The sequence below is a fragment of the Cricetulus griseus genome, chromosome 6, assembly GCF_003668045.3.
Source record: "Cricetulus griseus strain 17A/GY chromosome 6, alternate assembly CriGri-PICRH-1.0, whole genome shotgun sequence".
Lineage (NCBI taxonomy): Eukaryota > Metazoa > Chordata > Mammalia > Rodentia > Cricetidae > Cricetulus > Cricetulus griseus.
In genome coordinates this window covers 51,864,129-51,887,473 of record NC_048599.1, presented here as the reverse complement: position 1 = coordinate 51,887,473, position 23,345 = coordinate 51,864,129, and the positions used below count along the sequence as shown (strand labels likewise).

The following is a 23,345-nucleotide window of genomic DNA, read 5'->3' as shown; positions in this document are numbered from 1 at the left end:
GATGTTTCCACACCATGCAGTGGTAGCACACACCTTTGATCCGAGCATTTGGAAGTCAGAGACAGGAGAATTTCTGTGAGTTTGAGGACAGCCTGGTCTACGAAGGGAGTTCCAAGACAACCAGAGCTGTTAATAAAGAAACCCCGCCTTGATAAACCAAAAAAAAAAAATAAAATAAAATAAAATCAAACATTTTTGATGTTTTCATATAAACATAAGCATACAGGTACGTACCCTGGCTAACATATTTGATAGCCAGGAAGAAAAATTTTTAGTTTTTAAGTCATAGGGAAAATTACAGGTGTTTTCTAAGAATGTTGAAACTTTTTGTCCAAGTGGGGCACAGTGGGGCACTTAGGAGGCAGAGGTAGGTGGCTCTCTGTGAGTTCAGAGTCAGCCTGGTCTACATAGTGAGACCCTGACTCAAAAATATTGATTGATTGATTGACTGATTGATTGTCAAAGCATGGCCAGCATTATGGCTCTACAGGTAAAGGCACTTGCCACCAAGCCTGTCGACCTGAATTCAATGTCTGGGATCCACAAGGTGGAAGAAGAGAATGGACTCTCTCAATCTGTGCTGACTTCCATATGTTTGCTATGCTGCACACATTCTCTTCCCAACAAGTAAATAAAGGTAAATGCTTTTCAAAACTTTGTCAAAACGTTAAAAATTGTCATAAAAAAATTTAAAAATAGTGGAACTAATATAAATTTAGTACAATGCACAGTAATTTAAAAAATTAGAAATGGGACTGGAAAGATGGCTTAGCAGTTAAGAGCACTGGTTGCTCTTCCAGGGAAACTAAGGTTCAGTTCCCAGCACCCACATGGCAGCTCCCAACTGGCTGTAACTCCAGTTCCAAGGGATTTGATGCCTTTTTCTGGCCTCCGTAGGCACTGCATGCATGTACTCCACACAATACATGTAGGTCCATGCTCACATAAGTATTTTAAATATTAGGTATGCCAACAGAGTGCTATTTCATTTTATTCCTATCACGTTTATAACAACTCAAGAATGGAGAAGTCCTGTATCGTTGGACATATACAATGAATGTCATATATTTTAAATTATGGAGAATTTAAAAGTTTAATATTTTTCTTTCAGAGTCCTCCTCCTTGAACTCCATCAACATGGACTTTAGAATCCATTTGGCTAGTTACAGAAAAATGATCTTTGTCGTGGATTAAACCTCATCCCTCCTACCCTCCTATCTGAATGTAAAAATCCTAACCTTTGCTAATTTAAAATATGATTGTGTTGGGAAGTAGAGCCTGAAATGTAATCAAGGTAAAATGAAGTCACATGAGTTGCTCTATTTCTGTATCCTTTTAAGAGACAGGACACAGACAACACAAAGTGAAATCTCTCATGTAAAAGCACAGCTAGAAGGCATCCATCTGTATATAAGCCAAAGAAATGAAATCTGTTGACACTTGATGCTGGACCTCAACTTTCAGAACCATGAGAAATTAATGTTTATTATTTAAGCTACTCAATTTCTGACCGACATCATTTGTCTTCTTTGTTCATTCTCCACCTTAAACTTTAAAAAAAAAAAAAAAAAAGTGTTAGTGTCAGCCAGGCGTAGTGGGACTTGCCTTTACTTCCAGCACCCAGGAGGCAGAGGCAGGCGGATCTCTCTACGAGGCCAGTCTGGGCTACATAGTGTAGCCCAGAGCTACATAGAGTAACCCTGTCTCAAAAGAAAAAATTTTGAGAGAGAGACAGACAGAGAGAGAGAGAGAGAGAGAGAGAGAGAGAGAGAGAGAGAGAGAGAAGGCCAGAGGACAACTCTGTAGACCTTAGTGACACAACTAGGCTGGCTGGTCAATGAGTTTCAGGGATTCATATGCCTGTGTCTGTTCCCCACACTCATCTAAACGATAGGGTCACAGATGCATCCCACCAGATCATTCCCCTCCACCCCTGACCGCCCTCTTTTACCATAAGGTTTCACTGTGTAGTATTGGCTAGCTTGGAGCTTGCTGTGTAGACCAGGTTAGCTTTGAACTCAGAGAGATCTACCTGCCTCTACCCGAGTACAAGGATTATTAAAGGCATGTGCCACCATACTACCTGGCCTGACAGCACTTTAAATGTGGAACTTTTATGTTTTCAGTCTTTTGGTTTCACTAAAAATGTAGCTGTTGCTTCATCTACCTTGTAAATCTTTGTGGTTTCCAAACGGGAAAAAAAAGTAAGGGAAGGAAATGTCACAGTGAAGCTCTTAAATGTTGCCACCATGTTCCTACTATAAGCCCCAAGTCACCTTTTGGGCCTTTTGCTTTTTTAACAAAAAGGTTAATTTCAGAAATCAAGATTACTATAAATTTATAAACATACTAAAGCATAGTCCCTAGAAACGTAGACTGAGCATACTTTACCAAAGCAGCAACTTTTCTATAGGTAAATGAAAGATCTATCCTACCCAGAATACTTAACTAATTGATTTGGAGTGAGAAAATGAACACCAGTTTTTACAAATGAAAGCAAAAAAATCTGGCAACTGCTCTTTTCATGATGATGTCTTTGGGGATCTAAAATAGCCCTGTTAGCTCAATCTTTTCTATCATGGTGAGGGAGGGGGAGCAGCTGGGTGTGGGAGTCCTAGTATAAAACTGGACTCCGATACATGGATATAGGGAGATCAGGAAGTTAGGGCCAGCCTCAGCTACACTAAGTTTGAGGGCAGAGTCAGCTATATGAGAGCCCTGCCTCAACAAGAAAAACCCACACACAACAGCCAACAAGAACGTTAATCCATTCTCCTCTAAAACTGCCTGAGCTGGAATTTGATCAAGGGAGGCAGACAGTGTCATTGCCTAGCTTCTGCAGTCCATTCTAGAGAGATGCTAAGTCAGAGGCATGGACACTCATCAGCAGATTGCTGCACACATGCCACTGAGTAACAAATAGCCGTGGATTCTAAAGCACTAACAATACTGAGCTGAGATATTGTTGAATTAACTGACCACCTAAAACCTGAAATGGGAACTTTCTCATGACCAATTAACCACATAATCAACACTCCATGCATACCTAAGTTCAGTTTCCTTTCCAAATTCTTCACCTCTGTTGTCATCAATTTTTAGCTTCTAAAATACTCTTCTCTACTCATTGATATACTTTGGAGCCTACTTTATGTAGCCTGGTTGCCACCTTTTCTTATTTATAGATTTTGTTCAACAGCCACAAAGACCATTTTGTTTCACTTAAAGCAATGTTAGCAGGATTTGGCTTTATGGTTCTTCTACAATTGAATAAAAACCCTACAGAAATATTCATATCTTCTCTCTAATCCAGTAAAAAGATAATTTCTATCCTCTACCTTGAAACAGTTTATAGTTGTGTATTTTTAGCTTCTGGAGAAAGTTTTGCAGGTACTGCTCTGACCCCTCTGTAAATTGTAAGCCTCTGTAGCAAGGGTCCAGCAGGATGTATGGCAAAGCCTTGCCTGGGCTCATGGAAGGTGGTGAACAGGCGGCTTGCTATGGCTTCCTTCAGTTACTTCAGCATAGTATTGATATCCACCATCTTTCTCCAAAGAAAATCTAAACTTTCTTGATGAAGATATAGCTCATGGGGACAATCTAGCTCAGTGCAGATAGAGTGCTCACCTCCCAGCACACCATATCAAAGGGTCTCGATGTGTGGAGCAGACTGCATAGTCACCTACTAGTCAACCAGTTCTTTCAATGAACACCTTGCTAAGTGCTCTCGTTTTTCACTGAGACGTTCTTTTGATGCCTAGTGAACTTGCTGGCATAGCTTCCACATACTATTCGACACTACCTGGCTTGGGATGGTCTTGTTCCCAATCAGGGCTTCCTGTAACTGAAGCATTTACACCATGCTTGAGCGCTGCCCTTATTCTACATCTCCCCTCTATTCAGATGGTCAGTGACCATGATGCCAACTGGGACACTAATGGAGGTCACCTAGGCTTCCCAACAGTCTAATTGCCTCTGAATTCTGTCACTGTCAGAATCAATCTATAAAACAGCTAAAGTACTTAACTCTGATAGTACATGCAATGAAGTTAGACCATGGATATAAAGGTTATCCAGTGAGTCAGGTACTGACTTCAGCATAGTATTGATATCCACCATCAATACTATAGGTCCAGCTACTTATCCATATTCCACAGATGAAACAGACCACACCACAGTCAGATCCCTCCATAATTATTGGTTCCGCACTGCCATATATAGCTCATACCTGGAATAGCCATGCCAGAAGGAATCAAGAACTCAGGCAACCTATTATAGCAAACACTGCCTACAAAGAATATGAACTGAAAGGCAAGGGCAACGGGTCAGCTACAAGGCTGTGAGTTGTTTTGTTTGTTTTTACAATGGGGTAAAAGCTATAAAATTCTTCAGCAGGGTCCCCGAGGAAAAAAGTTCTGATGACATGTACTCCAAAGTGTAGCATGGTCTCTGAGATGCTGGTCTTCAGTATGTGTCTGAGGAACTAAGGATATCTCAGGAAGTAGCTGGTACCCAAGCATGTGATCTCTTGTCCATATAGACAGTCTGACCACAGTACAAGCACACCATGCTAGTAGACTTTGCAGGCAAACAGAAAAGTGGTTCCACAGCTTTGAAGTCTTCTTGCTATTAACAGGAAATATAACTCGACTTTTTTTCCCTATCATTGCCAAGTCATCTAACTTGGTGGAGAACTTCCCACAGAAGCCAAAGTGGCAAGTGATAAGTTTGCCACATTTATAATGAGATTGCCCCTGGTTCCCAAACACTTCAAGGTAGTGTCTGTTCATCCACCATTATCAAACAGCTGGTGCCCACATGCCCTTTTCTCCCTCTCTGATAACAGCTAGTATTGACACACTGCCTTGAGACTGGGAGAGTGGGGGAGCTGCGAAAGTGTGCTATCACACTTCCCATTTCAGCCTTCCTCGTGACCTTATGTGGGATCACAGCACCCAATTCAAACCTTCATCAGTCCGTTACTGCTTGAGAGACCACACACACTCCCAAGGCCCCAAGAAGACTCATAAGATACCAATACTGGTATGTCTTCTGGGAACATCCCTAGGATTCACATGCAACGGCAGATTCTCAGTCTATCCTAGGACAAGAAGAAGGTAGAAGACCTCTCTAGGAAGTTGTCCTAGAGCCAGTGAGGGAGGAATCCCCTTCAGAAGCTGTGTGTGTGTGTGTGTGTGTGTGTGTGTGTGTGTGTGTGTGTGTGTGTGTGTCCAGGAACAGCATGCACACACACAGGAACAGGATGCCTGAGTCTCGTTTGCCCACCTGTAGCCTACTTTGATGGGTATATTCATTTCATGCATATAATGAAACACCATATAGCAAATTCTGTTTATGTTCATACTAACTCTTTCACAAAGCATGTACATAATGCTTTGTTGTTCTCCAAGAAATGCCTCTGGCTTTGAAACATTCTTTCTGTGGTTCTGTGCTGGTGGGTAGAAGACACTGGGTCATGGCTTCCATAGCTGTACCGTACTGCTGTACCAAGACAATAGCACCCCACAGTCATCCTTGTTATCAGCAGGTTGGTGTATTCCCGGCTTGCAAATGCCTACCTATCTCATTCCTCAGGCTCATTTTTAATGTGCTTTCTTTTCCAAACTCAAACTTGGAATACGATCAACATTTGCTTCCTTTTTTTGTTTTTGGAAATTCACTTAAATCAAAAACAAGTTTACTGATTACCCACCAGTGACCAACCATATCTTGGCTGTTTTATTATGTTAGCATCTTAGGCTAAGATGCTCATTTGTGCACCCAAACACTTTTTAAAACAACAGTTCCATCTTTTAGGCTGTTTCTAGGAATATGGCTAGCCATAACCATAAGTATCACTAGAAAGATAATATAGCTCCCATTTGCATACCGTGGAGCACAATTCTCTCCAGTTCTATTCAACATTTTGTGGCTTGGACATGGGTGCAGTACAGGATTCTGGTCTTACAGACAAGACCCCTGCTGTCTTGACAGTAGGAACATCATCTTGCATTTCTGTCTCCACACTTCCAGAGCTCTGCTTCCCAGCTCCCCACACTTCTCAAGCTCTACACACACCAGTGATCTGGGCCACACCCTCAATTTGTTCTTTTAGTAGTTTGTTTCTTACGTGGTATATTTTTTAAGTTCTTGTGATTTCTGAATTGCATAAAATGGTCTAAAAACTTGTTTAATGCTGATTCTGGATTATCTGTGTATTGTTTGTAGCAATATTTAAAGTTCATATTTCAAACAGAATATTTTGAGAGTAACTCCACCTACTAAGGGCTCAAAGTAAGCTAATTTTGATACCAGCCTAAGAAAACAAAATCAGGGAATTATGTCCATTGTAAAAAGCTGTATGAGTAAAATTCAGTTCATAAAAGTGCTTTTTAAACACAGTGTCCTGAGTACTGAATGCAAACAGACTTCACACAGACATCAGTACTAACCTTGCTGTCCATCAGGCATGGTCACAATGATCGGCTGGCCCATCCCACTAGTTGGAATGGAGTGCAAGTTTCCAAGCTGGATTCCATCGGTAACTATCGTGATGACTTGCTGACCCCCTGAGCTAACTACTTGCTGAATTGCACCATCCACAGATTCTGCAGTAACCACCTCCTCTGTGGCCACTACTAGAGGGGGGAAAGAAAATAACAATCATTGACTATGAACAGAAATTCATCTTTTCTTTGTCCGTGTCTTTCAGACAGGACAAGTTTTACCTGGTTTTTAAATGTCATCACCAATGGTGATATAGACAGCTATGTACACAGTTTACTTCAAGTCTCACAATTTATAATTGAGTTCCAACCACCTTTTGATGACTATATTTTAATAATCTTCTTTTTCACTTCTCTGTATCTTCTTTACACAAAGTACAATATAAGATCATTGATGGTATTAACAAAGGTTATAGCTTCTTAATAAAATTACACAATTTAAATGAGAACTTTATGATTATACTTTAGACACATTTATGTATCAAGGGATATGTAGAACAAACAGGAGTCCCTCTTGGACCAAGTGACCAAAGTCACTTGCAGAAACAGAGCTGGCACTATATGGCAATGTGTAATCCAACTTTTGTATAACCAAGCCCCAAAATATGCTCTCAACAATGTCTAAGAGGTGCTCAGAGATTTCTGACAGTTACAAACTTTGCCCTTGGCCTTGCCTAAGTTAAAAAAAAAAAAAAATCACAAGTTAATATTGTCAAAAATCCTGTCCCACAGGCAATCCTACACTGATCCCCCCAAAAAATGTGTGCTCATTGACATTCCTAACAGCTTTAGAGAGATAGCTATAAAGTAAAACTAGAAATAACCAAATACAGATTGGCAGTAAATAAACTGTGGTCATTATACAATGGGAATACAATAAAGTTACTAAAAACTATGTGTAAAGCATGGATGAAAGTAACAAAAACAGTTGTAAGCAATGAAAAACACATGTACTATCTATCTGCCTTCCTCTTATGAACTGAACAATGATTTCACCTGAGTGAACGTTTTTATAACTCTGTAATAGCACATTTAAAAGGGGGTGAAAAGGGGAAAGTTTTTGACAGAAGAATGACAACTGACACAGAAAAAGGAAGACTAAGAAATCGTTAGGATAATAGTTGACTCAAGCAAGTAGGTACCAACCACACTGGGGAAATGCTTTGGTGATCAGGATACTGAAATGTTTCCAAAGTACTACATCAAAGATTACTAGCATGAAGTGAGAGACTTCATGTATCTGTCAATAGCTGGTTTTCAAGCCATATCTGAAAAAAGGCTTGCCTTCAAGCTGGCGACAGTGTTATTTGGCCAAAGAGTCACAGAAGAAACCCACAATATCTCAAAATGCAAACAAACTTTTGCTTTGAGTATTCTTGTTACTTTGTTTGCCCTAAGCAATAATTATGCTTTGTTACCAAGCATGTAAGACAATTTCAGGAAATCAGTCACAAAACAAAATAGAGAGCACACAATAGCAATATATTCAATAGAGTAACTATTAAAGTTTTCAATGCACTAACTATAGTGCTTTGATTTTTTTTTAAAATATCCATATGAAAAAGAAAGGCTCACTGGTAGCACTATTTAAAAGCTTCAGCATATGTAAGATACTTCTGAGATCATACACAACCAAGGCTCAACTCAAGAACTTTTATCTTTGCACTGTTAGCAATGACTGTCATTAAAATAATAGTTCCTACCTTTCATCTAAAAAGCTCTTTTAAGAAAAAAAAAAAAAGCTCTTTTAAGTTCATGGTGGTAGAGTACTTACGAAAAAATTAAAAGGAAAACAATTATAAAAGACAAAGTACACATCCCAAACTCTGAGAACAATCTAATAGCCAAATGTTTGAACATGTAAGAAAAAAAAACTTAAAACTTTAGAAGGTTGTAGATACAAAGTGTGTGCATGTGTATACAAATTAGCTTAATAAAAAGTAACTGTAATATCATAAATATTCATTGATCTAATATAAAAGTTGGGCTGTAATGAGGAGAGGCAAACAATGACCGTGCCTTTAAGGTTGAATTACCATGCCATAAGTTGAAATAAGGTCTGCAAGAAAACATTCCTTGAAAACTACCAAGACTGAACACTTTTATGTAGAAATATCTACATGAAACAGAAACTACATTACAGAAAAATGTAACATTTTGAAGGTAGAATCCTATAATGTAATCTGAAATTAAGAACAAAGAAAAGTAAAACCAAACAGACTCACATGACCCAGTAACTTATCCCCTAAGACTAAGTAAGTAAGTTTCATTACCCTATTTTGGAACAGACCAAAAGCATAATGTATAAAAGTTTACTGGTACAAAATTCATTTTGAGAAAGAATTTTCAGTCATCACTGGACACTTTGTATCTTTCAAATACATCTAGCAATTACAAATTTTAAATACAAAAAGAAGGGAAATCATAGATTTATACTTAAACAAGGTATTATATAATTGGGCCATGGAGAAAAATACAACTAAGCAAAGAAAACTTGCAGGGCTACAGGCTAGAGTTCCAAAATAAAACTTTTATGAACAGCTATTGGGGGTGGGACGTGTGTGGTGAATGTGTGTGTATGTGTGTGTAGGCAAGCCAAGGAAGAGTCCAAGGCAAGTGTGTGTGTGTGTGTGTGTGTGTGTGTGTGTGTTTGTGTGTGTGCAGGTGTAGTGTGTGTGTGTGTGTGTGTGTGTGTGTGTGTAGGCAAGCCAAGGAAGAGTCCAAAGCAGGTTGTCAGATGTCTTCCTCTATAGCTGTCTACCTTATTGACGTAAAACAGGGTGTCCCACTAGCTCTTGTAGACCAGGCTGGTCTCGAACTCACAGAGATCCGCCTGTCTCTGCCTCTGCCTCTACCTCTCCCTCTGCCTCTGCCTCTGCCTCTGCCTCCCAAGTGCTGGGACTAAAGGCATGCACCACCACCACCTGGCCCCAAGGCTCTTATTCAAGCTATTTTTACATTAAACGTTCTACCTAAAATAACTGAGCATGTGCCAACTGACTCCTGACTGAATTTCTTTAATGGCATGCATCTCAGTGACATAACCACCTAAATCTTTGCTCCATCCACACTCTTAATATCTCCCCTCCCCCAACTCACCCAAATCTTCATTATGATTAGAGCATTGAAATAAAATATCAAAATGTAAACCATCAATGAAATAAAGTTTTCTAGTTTTTTTTTTCTTCCCTTCTTTTTATTGGTTATGAAAATCAAACCCAGTGCCTCACGAACAATGAACACATGCTCTCCCACTAAGCTGCTACCAGAGCCCTGAAACTAGCTATCTTTGATGGCTTCTGCAAATCTAAGCACAAGCTAAAAATGCAGCATGTCAAATGGTGATTCCTGTAGGTGCTAATTCAGAAAAATCTTAAGACCAGCCAAGAAGTAAGAGAACACATGTATGTTTATCACTACTAATTAGCCAAAGAAAAGGGGAATTTTCTCTTTCCAAGTGAAAATTCATTTATGTCTACCTTAAATCTTTCTGGTTAAGACTCAATGACACCCTAGGTAAAAACATCACAGCATCTCACCCATAGAATATACAGTCAGTAAACTATCATTATTAGATTAATAAGATAATGAATTAAAGATCTCTCTCTCTCTCTCTCTCTCTCTCTCTCTCTCTCTCTCTCCCTCTCTCTCTCTCTCTCTCTCTCTCTCTCTCTCTCTCCTAGACAGGGTTTCTCTGTGGCTTTGAAGGCTTCCTGGAACTAGCTCTTGTAGACCAGACTGGTCTCGAACTCACAGAGATCCTCCTGCCTCTGCCTCCTGAGTGCTGGGATCAAAGGCGTGCGCCACCACCGCCCAGCCTGTTCTTTACTCTTACAAGCAAATATGATAATTTAAACTACAGTTAGAATAACATTTCTTAATGTTAGGGGGTGGGGTGTACATGTCTTTTTTTGTTGTTGTTGTTTTAAAATAAGGCTGGCTCTGAAGTAGCCATTCTGTCTCAGCTCTTGAGTAGGCACTATGGTATCTGACTACTTCAAGACTTTCCTAAAATTTTGAAATTAAAGAAAAATAATTCATTTACATAACAACTATTACAAAAGGCAATCTGAAGAGAATATAAAGTCAAATCATGTTGGAACCAACTATCTGCCAATACTTCATGTCATCATCTAAATATAACCCCATCCCACCCCACCCCTTTGAGTCAGGGTCTCACTATGCAGTCCTGGATAGCCTGGATGGAACTCACAGAGATCCATCTGCCTCCTGAGTGCTCAGATTAAAGTTGGGTGCCACCATGTCCAGCACACAAGGCACAGCTAACTCTTTTAACAGTATTTTTATACACATTTTCAGTCATTAACATTTTTCTAACATTCTTATGTAAGATTGCCAAAGTTGAATTTATAAAAATACAAATTTATATTTGTCTACTCTATTTAAACAAAAGTCACAAATGGGAAAAATAAATACATAAAAATTAAAAAAAAAAAAAACAAACCCAAGGGCCAAACTGGGCAAGCAAATGTTTTATATGAACCACACGTTTACTTTTCAATAAAATTTAGTTTTATTTAATGCATTTATTCTCTAGTTTTTCTCTTTTGTTTCCTTGAGATAGTATCTTACTATGTAGCGCAGGGTGAAAGAGAACTTGTGATTTCCCCTGCCTCAGCCTGGGATGCTGGAATTACAGGAGTACAGACCATGCCTTATTTAATAAGAGAGAAAGAGAGAGAGAGAGAGAGAGAGAGAGAGAGAGAGAGAGAGAGAGACATATAGCTTCCTCCCCACCTCAAGCTTCCCATGTAAACACAGGATCTGAGATAGGACACTTGACTGCACTTCCGGAGAGCCAAGCAATGGATGCCCTATTCTCCTTCCCATTAGCTGAGCACACTTTTATCCCACCCCAGCCCTCTATGTTACCTTCCTGGCCTCTGAAAGCACTCAGACGGGTACCTTTCCTTATTTATTTATTTTTAACAAAGATGGGATCAGGATATTGAGTCACACTGGTGGCTGATACAAAAATAAAAATCAGAACTAGCAACTTAAATTAGTAAGAAATAAGCAAGTACAAGAAATGCAGCCAACCAATTCTGAACAAACTGCAAAAGTAAACACAAATTTTAAGTGAAGACTCTTGAAGAAAACAAAACATTCTAATAAACTATAGAGAGGTTTCTGAACAGGATTCAAACAGTACTAACCACAAAGGAAAACCGTGACAAAGTAAACTATGAAAGGATCAAGTTGAACTTGAAGCACTCAGTATACAGGTCTGACTTGTTTTCTAACCTGGAGTTTCTGAAGAATTGGACAATGGGGCAGACGCTTCAGCTAAGGCAGCTAATGTAGCTAATACTGACGTAGAGGAGTTCCCAAACTGAACAGCAGATACTCCTGTTTCATCTAGGAGAAAAGAAAACAGAATTGAAATTTTAAGGTGCTTAACCCAAGGCATTCTGCTCATCTTCTACTTCTTCCCCAAGTCTTAACTGACACTGGGTGGCATCGGTTTTGGAAAGGTAGTATTGTCATGCATGTGTAAGACTGCCTTTCTTTAGATTCATTTATCTCAGAATTTTTTTTTTTTTTTTAAATAACAAGGAGACCAGGAGAGTGGATGTTACTCTTACCCTCATTCTCCAACAGTGCTTCCTTAAATTGATGAATGTGTATTAATGTTTAGCATCCTAACAGCTGTCCCACATGCATCTCAATACCTGTTGCCTTGGATGAATTTTCTGAAGATACCAGACCTGTTAGGTTCACCACCCCTCCAGGTCCAATGATGAACTGTGGTGTGGCAGTGTGTATTGTCACAGTGTCAGGACTCTCCGGGTTGGTATTGATTTGGTTCTGCATAGCAATCTAGGGAACAAATTATCACAATATTTTCAGAATCAGAGGTAGCACATCTGGGACAGGCTCCCAATGTAGTATATACATATACAGATGAAGACATAGTCTCTCTCAGAGACTTGTTAATGAAGCTCTGAGAGTGAAGTTCTAAGTATAGGTATGAGCTTATATCCTAAGGCCTTCTGTTGAGTGAGAGCAAACCTCACTAGAGGAGAAATTCTTTCAGAACACAGAGAAAGTATGTAATTAAAAATAGTCTATTGCTCTGTAGAATTATTTAACTCATTTCTACATTAGGCAATATATAACATGACATATTAAAAAAGTATGGCCTTCCCATTTAATTGTTCTCAATCTTTAAATCTCAACCCTTAAATTGTATTCCTAGATATAAAAAATGATGAGTCAATATAAAACATTATCTCCTGGCATATAGCACATTTTATAAGTAAGTTGTATAAGTTCAATGAAGTCAGGTAATCTAGAGAGTTCTACTGAGAACAGAACAAGAGGACAAGAAAGAAGTAATCCTGATTACCAGAAAAGCCAAACACAACTATGTCTACAAATAGTTGTTTTGTTTTTTACAGGGGGTGAAAAAAAAGAAAGAAACCAGAATAGACTATATCACAAAACCTTGGCAAAGTTTTGTCACTTTCAGTCAGATGTGTCTGCTTTGGTATTTACAGTTTTTGCCATTGAAAGCTTCAGCCATATTTGAGATGCTGAGGGAAAAGACAGCTTCAGGAGGAGGGGGCTGCCTGGGAAAATTCCCAAAAGCTGCACCATTAGAAAAGGGATGAAAGGAAAAGGGGTCAAAACCAAGCTGTCAATCAGCTCATCCCATAAACTAAAGTGAACCTTTCCATTCTTATTCCTGGGCATCTAAGCTCAAACAAATGAAAACCCTGATGGAGAAACATACAATTTTTCTAGATCCCAACTTACATTTTAAAAAATATAAACACATTAATGTTAGACAAAGTAGGTTTAAAATAAAGATGGGGATCAGGATGGTTCAGTGGATAAAGGAGCTTCCACAGAAGCTTGAAAACCTTAGTTCAGTCCCCAGAACCCACGTGAAGATGGAAGTGACTCCACAGTTATTCTCTAACCCACACACACACACCTGCCCCACACATCACGCACACACAATACCTTTTAATTTTTTAAGCAAACAAACAAAAAAAAGATTTAAAAAAAACAGACTGCATCACTCATCTAAGGGACATTAGTTACCAAGTCTTAATGAAGTAGTTTACAATTATTTTGATAAAATGATATCCAAATGTGCAACAAAATAATAAAAATGACTAGAAAGGGAATTCAGAAACTGAAAGCACAGAAGGTTAGCGCCTCATCTAACCTTCTAGAGTACGAACAATAATGAACAGAGAGGAAGTAGAGAGAACAAGGCCATTCAAAAGAACTGAATCCAACAGGAGAAGCTACAAGACAAAGAGCACCCATCTGCAAGCTGCCTTTCATGTTTCTTAAACTCAAAGCCAAGTTACCTGTAATATCTCTGCTAAATCTTCATTTCCATTGTCTATTGAAATATCAAATGCAGTTTTACAAAATTTACTCTGCGTGTGTACATCAGCACCATATTTGATTAAAAGTTCCACCACCTCTTGATGATTATGTTCTGTCGCCCAATGCAGAGCTGTCATCTTTAACATATCCTTTGCATTGACGTCAGCACCATGCTAAAAAATATTTCAAAATCAGTAATATTTCAAGATATGAAATGTAAAGAATCCCTGATATGAAAATATCAGCCACAATGCTTCTAAGCAAGAAAAGGCACCATTATTTTTTTTGGGGGGGGGAATTAAATATTTGTTATTAATCATCACTTATCTGTGATTCAATCATTTTACTAACATGCTGGTTTTCCCAGCTACTTTCCTTCTAATTTCTTGAAATAAGACAATTATGTATTCAGTTACTTGGTTAGGGGCACAAAGGGCTGGAGAGCCTTACAGGTGAAGGGCAGCGCTGACTTTCTCCAGAACTCGTTAATGGTTTATGGTGGATGATCCTCTCATCCCTCATAATTAAATATACCCTTTGCTTTCAAAACAAGCAGGACCTAAGAAATCAGAAGGAAGCTGTCTAAGGCAGGGCCTGATATGCCAGGCAAGGTGTGGCTAGCTACTGAGCAAACTTCAGCCAGTCAGGGTGCAGGTGTGCTCTGTATAAGTAAGGCTGGAGTTCAATAACAAACAGAATATGAAACATCTCAGCAATGATCTCCATTCTGCTCTCATGTTGAAATGATGTTTTAAATGCACTGAGTTAATTAAATATTAAAATGAGTTTTCACTTTTTAATGTGACTTTAAAAATACCTAGGATTACATATAATTTGTACTCTAGACTTCCTTACATTTCTTTCAGATGGGTTCATCTACAGGCTAGGATGAAAGGGGTCAAGAATAAAGGCTGTCACTCTGCCTCAGGATCTTCTGTGTGACCCTTTGACACTGAGATGACTGAAGATAATTTAATTGTTAATCTGCTTGCTAACTATCCAAGACTAATCTTCCCTGCATAGGATTCTGAAGTATGAAGGAAGTTTTTCACCCAAAGGACTGACTTTCAATGGTTGACAATTAACTGAGAATACACCTACAGGACGGTTTTCCCCCTTCAAAGAAAACCTGAAGGCAGTATTCATTTGACACTTATACACATCTCTAATAAATGCCCTATCAAAGATAAAACAAAAAGTAGGTACTTAATAAAACTCTTCCCCTTTCTCATCCTACAAAGTTTGTATGGGGTTTGGATTCAAAATCTAAGTTCAAAAGAAAAGACATACCTTAAGCAAAACCTCTACTATGCTGGCATGGCCCTCAGAAGCTGCCATGTGCAGTGGTGTCCGGTCCACTTTGGTCCTGGCATCCCTACTTACACCGGCTCGGAGGAGTACCTCTGTGGTAGAGTAATGCCCATACTGTGCGGCCAGATGAAGTGGAGAAGTTCCCAGCTATAAAATAGGAACACACACATACATGTGTACATACAGAAAAAAAAATTGCAGCTTTTAGTTGCTTTTTAACATACAAAACTATATTTTTAAACAGTGACGTATATTACATTGTGTACATAGTAATTCAAGCATCAAAAGAAATGACTCAACTCAGGCTTATGTTCACAGAAGCCCTCAAGAGGTCCCATACATGTATTAGTGTAGAAAAGCCAATGGTTCCTTTAATTAAAATTCTCTTCTTCTTGCTCCTCCTCTCCCTTTCTCTACTTTTAGACAAGGCCTCAAACTTGACATCCCATCCTAAATGCTGGGATTATACCATGCCTAGCTCTTTGTTACTAGCAGAAAAACAACTTGAATTAATTGTGTTCAAAACGAGAGGTAATTATGACCTGAGAATGAAGAAGAGCCTTGTATCAGAGGCATGTCTCTTAGTAGGTGAAGTTTAGGTTACATTATAGATGTACTCTATGTTACATTACGCATGCACAAAAAAGCCCACTAACTGATTGCCAGTCAAGATGTTAAAAGAGATATGCCACCAGAACATGAAATTTGCTAGGCTGCCACTGTTAGACAGCAACTGTTTAGTTTTTAAGTTTGTTTTAGATTTATTAATATTACTTTATGTGTATGAATGTTTTGTCTAAATGCATGACTATGACATAACCCCTAGAACTGAGGTTATAGAAAGCTGTGAGTCACCAAGTGGGTACAAGGAATTGAACCCAGGTCCCCTGCAAGGACAAGTATACTCAACCACTGAGCCATCTCTCCAGCCCATCACCTTAGCTTTCAAATTACTTTCTATGGACCATATTGTTCTAAGACATCCGGTTATTGGTTTACAGCACAGATACTATTACTACCTTGATATGCCAGTAAAGGCGCCTAAAGTAGAGAGGTCACCAATTTGTTCAATGTTACAAAAGTGACATAATACAAAGCAAACCTTAGAAATAATTATTTGATTACAACAACAACAAAAAAATTATTTTATAGAGGCTTTAACAGACCCTCACAGATCAATCCTTTTTTTCATGCTTCGTTGTATTTTCATGTAACTGGCCTTTTTCTGCCCTCAAATTCTATATTTAATGAAAGCCTTTAACAGTCTGTTGAACAACCACTGAGATTTCCTCAGTGAGGTACTGAGTGAGGTCCACTCTGGATTTCTGTTGTTATCCCAGAGACTTTTTCCTTTTTGGTTCACATGTAACATGCATACTTACACATCATTTCAAGAATAGTTAAATGTCTGTAAAGCCAACACCAGAGTCTGGAAGGAAAACCTTTCTAGTAATTTTAAATCCTCCTACATGTTGTTCCCTGATCACAAGCCCTTCCCATAAATGCTACTCAAAACAAAACTGGTTTTGGTATGCATGTGTGTGTATGTAGTGTGAGTTCTAGGGATCCAAACCAAGATCCTCATGCTTTCATGGCAAGCATTTTACCTACTAAGCCATCTCCCCAGACCCTACTCAGAATTTTTTGACAAGCATTGTTTTAATTTCTATCAATTACAAATCCTTAAATGGAACATTTGGTTCTTCCTGTTTCGAACTTTACTAGACTCCTACCACGTGTACTTCTGATTTGTCTATTGCTAATATTATGTTTACAAGATGCATTCATGTTAATGGGCATAAATGTAGCACACTAACTTTCCCTACAATATTCTACTCTATGAAAAAGCTGGAACTAATTCAACTAACCAAATGATGAACACTGTTTTATTATAAACAATTCTGCTACAGAGAGGCTTCTATTATCTCAAGCACATAAAGAAGAGTTTATTCTACATTCTCGAAGCTCAACTGATACAAATGGCATATACATATTAAAATTTACTAAACACTGTCAAACTGTCCTCCAAAACGGCTGCATCAATTCACCTTGGTACCATTTCCTCACCAAGGCTAGCACTCCAGACATCACTTTGCTAACCTAGTAGATGTGCCAAATAGCTTCTGACTTTACTTTTCATTCACTGGCGAATTTGAACACCATTTCATGTTTATTGGCCATTCTAACTTTATCTTGGTGAAGTACTCCTGGGCATCTGTCTGTCTGTCTGTCTGTCTGTCTGTCTGTCTGTCTGTCTGTCTGTTTGTCTGTCTGTCGGTCTGTCTGTCTGTCTGTCTGTCTCTGACCCACAGGGCCTCCTTATATGCATCCTTTGAACACTAATCCTTGTTTATAATCCTTCTGCCTTGATATACTACATCATCATGATGACATATCTATTATGCATTTTCTTTAAAAACAAATTGCTTTCCTATGTGTATGAGTGTCTGCATGTGTGTCTGTGCACCGTAGGAATGCAATGCCTGTGGAGTTCAGAAGAATCCTCTGGAACTGGAGTTTCAGGCAGTCATGAGCTGTCATGTAAGTGATGAGCAATGATCCCAGGTTCTCCTTAAGGGCAACAAGTGTTTTTAACCAGAGATAGCTCTCCAGCCTCAAAAGCATACATTTTCAACAAGTTGACTTGCTATAAATTTGTGGGCACTAGCCCAAGATTCTAGGCAACTGCACTTTAAACTTCTTCACCTTGATCCACACTTGTTTTGAGGGTCTACTAATACTGACGAGTGCTGAGCTATTTCTAGCTTTGTTACTGTGGATAACATTAACCCACACTCATTTTGTAGGTCATGGTCATGGTATCTCTCACAACTCGTGATATCCCATTTTCTACAGTGTATCTACATTACACCCTGGGTTTCCTACCATCGGTTCTAAGTTGTCTACAGTTGTCTCTAACTTGTTGCTGAATTCTTTCTTCATCTACAGTCCTCAGCAGGGCTGTTTCTGCTGTCAGGTTCTTTCAGTAAGGCATTCAAGCTGCTTTGTGTTTGAGTGTTAATACTTGACTACTTACTTTCCTTGCGAGATATAAAGCTGGGATTTAAAAAAGTAGGTTCCTCTAGGAGATGTGCAGTTGCTTCTGCCAAGGACATAGGTGAAAGAACCTTAGCCTAGTGCAAAGAAACTTTACATATAGTCCTCAGCCTATAGTTTCTCAGATACACAGGTTATTGTGAATTCAGGCTTCAAATGAACAGGACATTGTATCTTGAATTCTGATTGCTCTTAATAATAAAAACCCAGAATCTGATATTGGGATAAATGCTGAAAGATGAAAGAAGTAAAAGAGCCAGCCATCCCCATTTAGGCAGCCATAACAGCCTAACACGTGCTTGCCTGACCTTGCCTTGGTCACTAGCAAGTCAGATGCCGGCCTCATGGCAAGGAACCAATCAGAAGTTAGTTGGTGGTGCTATGCCTTATGGCTCTGGGTGTGCTTTATGGACAAGTGCACAGCAATGATGTGCAGAGCATAGCAATCGCCCTGGGAGGGCCTATGGGCCATAACAACCAGTTGGCCAATCAACACAGGACAAGTCCTCTAAGCCTGGAGGCACACCAATCCAATGTGTGTACCCCTAGACACTCCCCTTACGCTACACTATAAGATCTCTATCCCATGGCTTCTCGGAGTCTTTACCCAACCATCCGCCATTGTGGATGGATGAAAGGCCCAAGCTAACATGGGGTTAGCTCGTTAAACAACGACAATAAAAGACTTATTGCTTTTGCATCGAAAAAAAAGAAGAGTCAGCCACAAGAGATACCTTTTACCTCTACTGAATCCTCAGACCAAAGGGGCAATCCTGTCCCTGTGAATCCTCATAACTAATGCTGTCTCTATGGAACCTCAGACTTGAATGTCAAGAGCTTCTGTCTCCTCCTGCCTCATATTCCTCTCTCTACCTAGCCATATCATTCCTGTCTCCTCCACATCCATAGTGCTGGGATTAAAGGTGTGAACCACCACCACCTGGCTCTGTTTCTCTTTTAGACTAGATCAGTCTCATGTAGCCCAGGGTAGCCTTGAACTCACAGAGATCAGCCTGCCTCTGCCTCTGCCTCTGCCTCCCCCGAGCACTGGGATTAAAGGTGTATGCCACCACTGCCTGGTGTCTATGGTTAACTAGTGCGGCTAGCTCTGCCCTTTGATCTTCAGGCAAGTTTTATTGTTAGATCACAAATAAAACATCACCATAAGACATGGCTTGTGATTCCAAATTCTCTTCAATAAACTTTCCCTGAGCTCCCCCAATGCCAGTTAACATCAGGTCACTTATTTGCAGTGCCCCACAACAAGAGCAGGGAGAAGATAGGGAGAGATGGAATTCTGAGATAGCCTGAATGTCCCAAGTGCAGTTCTTGAAATTGTCCCCCAGAGTTAGCCCTTGGAGCACTCCCAGACCTTTGTCTTCAGTATGAGGACAAAGTGAGCTGAGGAAACCAACAAGGAAATATAAAATGCAGCAACTGGTTCTTAGAGAATGAATTCTCTGGATTCCAGCTTATATTCAATGTTTTGGGTTCACTCTTTGTTCTTAGCAAAGCACTCAAGATTTCCTTGAAAATCTTTAGTGAAAGAGTCTTAAGTGATACAGACAAATGCTAAACTACTTATAGATCAATTCCTGGGATTTGCTTTAAAATAAAACAAAGAAAGTTAATGGAGGAACAAGATTTAACATAATTTTGTGGTTTTTGAAGTTGGATGACAGGTATGCAAGAGTTAATGTTTGTATGAAATTTTCCAAAACAAACAAAAAGAATTTGTTTTACATGAAAATTTTAAAAAGAACAAGGAATACAATTAAAAATCAGAATTTTCTGTTGTTATCAGCAACACAGCTAGTGCAGATCTCTAACCCTCTATGCTCCTAAGACCATCCCTTTTGCCTTACCCTCAGAAATGAACATGTATGTCTTCTGCCTTCTCCACACTACCTTATATACTGCAAGATACTGTTTCCTTTCCTTTCTTCCTATTTGCTCACATCTTTCTTTCTAAAGACAAGGTCTTACAGGAAGCTCTGGCTATCCTTGGAATTCACTATGCAGATCCACATGCCTCTGCCTCCCTGGTCACATTTCTTACAATTTCACAAGCAGCAACTGAAATGCAAACTTTTTTTTTCAGGAGCAGTTATAACTCCCATCTTCATTACTTCGTAAATTATCAATTCCCTCCCTGTTAGTTACAGTATATCTGAATTGAATCCAAACTATATATAGTCACACCAAACTAGTATAGTCCAAAGTCTTTAAAATAAACAACCTTTATTCATAGATATTGATCGGATAAGACTGTCTATAATCAAGAAAATAATATGAGCAATGCATTCATTTAAAAGACAGCTTAATTAGGGGCTGGAGAAAAGGCTCAGCCATTAAGAGCATGTACTTCTGTACTTCTCTTGCAAAGGTCCCAAGTTCAGTTGGTAGCACCCATGTCTGGTAATTAACAACTGCCTGTAACTCACTCCAGGGGATGCAACCCCTCTGACTTCACAGGCACCTGCACTCACATGAACATACCCAGACACATAAACAAATTAAAAATTATAAAAATAAATCTTTTTGAAAGGTAGCTTTAATTATAAAATTTGAACAAATACCATCCCAAAAGTGAGTATGTGTATATTACATCATTTATAAGCATACATACTGGCTAAATTTTTATCTGGGAAAAAGGGAGGAGAAGCAAAAGAGGAAGAAGAAATAAATCAACTCTACAACATAAAAAAATCACTCTTTACCCAGTCTGTCGTAAAAGGAGCTCCATTTGCCATCAAAATACGAACTTCGTCATCTTGACCTGCTCGTGCCGCTTCTAAAAGCTTCTTCCCCAAATCTACCAGGGACATCTAAATGAAACACATGAAGTGATATCAGAATCGCCATTATATACTATGAAATGACTTCCCCCTCATTCCTAAATCCATTCTCAGTTATTCCTTCAAATGTGCTATGGTTAATCTAAAAATAATGATCACACAAAGCAATTTATGTTTTGATTCTTGAAATATATTTCTTTTCTCACTAAGTTTTTACCTGAGTAAAACTGGTTTAAATTCTTCATATATGGCCAGTAAATGATAGATGATATAAAGCAGCAGGTACAGTGAGCCTAAGAATTAAAAGTGATATCTATTTTTATTGCAGCCTGGTAACATTTTTATAAAAGTAAAGTTAAATAAAGTACAAGATATTGTCCTGTTACTGATACAAGCTAATCTACCCAACCTTTTCCAAAATAGTAAGTGTGCTCAAATTCTAAAACAAATGTCTTCGAAACTGGTGCAAACAGTACACACTTAAAAGTCTTCCAGAAAGGGGCACAGTTCACATTCCATGCAAGTACTAAAAAGAAAGTTGATCTTATGAGCAGGACATATGTCTAAGACTACAAAGAAGCCAGACAGTGGTTGTGCACACCTTTAATCCCAGCACTCGGGAGGCAGAGGCAGGTGGATCTCTGTAAGTTTGAGGCCAGCCTGGTCTCCAGAGCAAGTTCCAGGACATCCAAAGCTGCACAGTGAAACCTTTTCTCAAAAAACAAAACAACAAAAAAGAATCTACAAAAAGATTTATCTTGCATTCAAGAATTCTCTAAAGACTAATGTCCCAGTCAAAGGAGGAAGGAAAAAGAGGGAGGCAGGAAAGACAGACAGATGTATGTGTCAGAAAAGACCAAGACAGGAATCCATAGGTGAACACAGACTTGAACTGGTCACAGGAGCTCATATTCCAGGGATGGTCAGTCTGAGGAGTGAGAATGTTTCTGATCCAGAGCTTAGTCTGTGATACTGTAGAAAATGCTATGGAAAGAGAACAGGGAAAACTGTAGTTCTCTGGGGGAATCTTTTAAGATTTAATAAGAAAAAGATGCAACTGGGATTCAAATTTGTCTAAAAAAGAATACACTCACAAGGTAAAAAGTCATAAAGGAGAAATGAACCATGGGGCAGGAGTGACTTTCGTGAATAGCTGTCACTCAAGAAGAGCAGGCAAAACAATGACATGGCTTGAAAAGGTTATTTCTTCCAGGAAGGGATAAAAACAAAAATGCTATACTTAGAAGAAGACATGTGAGAAGGTACAAAAGAGATAGCTATAAGAAAAGCTAACTTCTGGAAAGAACTACACCAAATTATCTGATGTTTTAGTAGAACATGCGATCATCCATGCCAAACACAGGAATAACACAGAAAGCCATGTACACATCTGTGGTGTGCACAGATGAGATTTCTTAGGCATTATTCTATGTGCAACAATAAAAGGATTCATAACATACCCTGTGGTGAAGAATGAGAAAACTAACATATGCAGCTGTAGAATTTTTATGGATTTTTCTTCATGTGTTTTTGCTTGTTTGCATGTGACATTTGCAACATTTCCTTTACCTTTGACCTTCTAATTTTCTTTCCCTCTCCCCCCTCCCATTTTTCTCAGTAACCCAAGGTCTTCAATCCTGGCACACACACTGAACTTCTGACCTTTAATAAAGGTCTTTCCTAGACACCATGCAGAAGCTTAACAGTAAACATCACCATCACACTCAAAGGCAGTAATTCCTATTAAAGACAACATAATCTTTAAAAAAGAAAGGAAAAGCTAATCACTTTGCTATAGAAGTATAGAAAATTCAAACTATTGAGCACAGTATCTATACTATAAATGAACCAAATTTCACTTAAATCTGTCTCCAAAATGAAATTTATCTTTCAGATAAGCATTTTAAAATGTTGTTTACAATGTCAACACTTTACAGTGTTTATACAGCCAGGTGAATCCATTCAGCATACAACAGTGTCAGACAGAGAAACATCTGGAGCCCACCTACAATGTACCAGACTAGAGTTTTCTCATTCTGAAATTAGTCTGTCTGCTTTTTACAGGATAGTAGATCCTTTGTCAAACACAAAATTATCAGTAACTCCTTTTCAAACCCTGATTTCCTGACTATCTCATTTTCTTTGATCACATACTATCTCTTCTATGCATAGGTAACTGTGAAACTTCTACATATTCAAAACTAAAAGTCAGTCTTGGTGACATATATATATATATATATATATATATATATATATATATATATATATCCCAGCACTTAGTGAAATGGAGGCAGGAGAATCTTGAGTT

At 38.8% G+C, this 23,345-nt stretch overlaps 1 protein-coding gene across 6 annotated transcripts in view; it reads right to left on the bottom strand.

Annotated features, from left to right (window-relative positions):
- Positions 1-23,345, bottom strand: part of Gabpb1 (GA binding protein transcription factor subunit beta 1) — a 53,338-nt gene that overhangs the window by 10,533 nt on the left and 19,460 nt on the right. For 2 of the 6 annotated variants that reach the window (XM_027421927.2, XM_027421922.2), the window contains exons 2-7: positions 20,960-21,067; positions 15,162-15,329; positions 13,850-14,044; positions 12,197-12,344; positions 11,769-11,882; positions 6,450-6,635 (exon numbers count right to left, since the gene is read on the bottom strand). In XM_027421927.2, the coding sequence (XP_027277728.1) occupies positions 6,450-6,635; positions 11,769-11,882; positions 12,197-12,344; positions 13,850-14,044; positions 15,162-15,329; positions 20,960-21,067 (919 nt within the window). Of the gene's footprint in view, positions 1-6,449; positions 6,636-11,768; positions 11,883-12,196; positions 12,345-13,849; positions 14,045-15,161; positions 15,330-20,959; positions 21,068-21,254; positions 21,331-23,345 lie in introns of all 6 variants that reach the window. The other 4 variants (XM_027421923.2, XM_027421924.2, XM_027421926.2 and 1 more) reach the window with 4 other exon arrangements.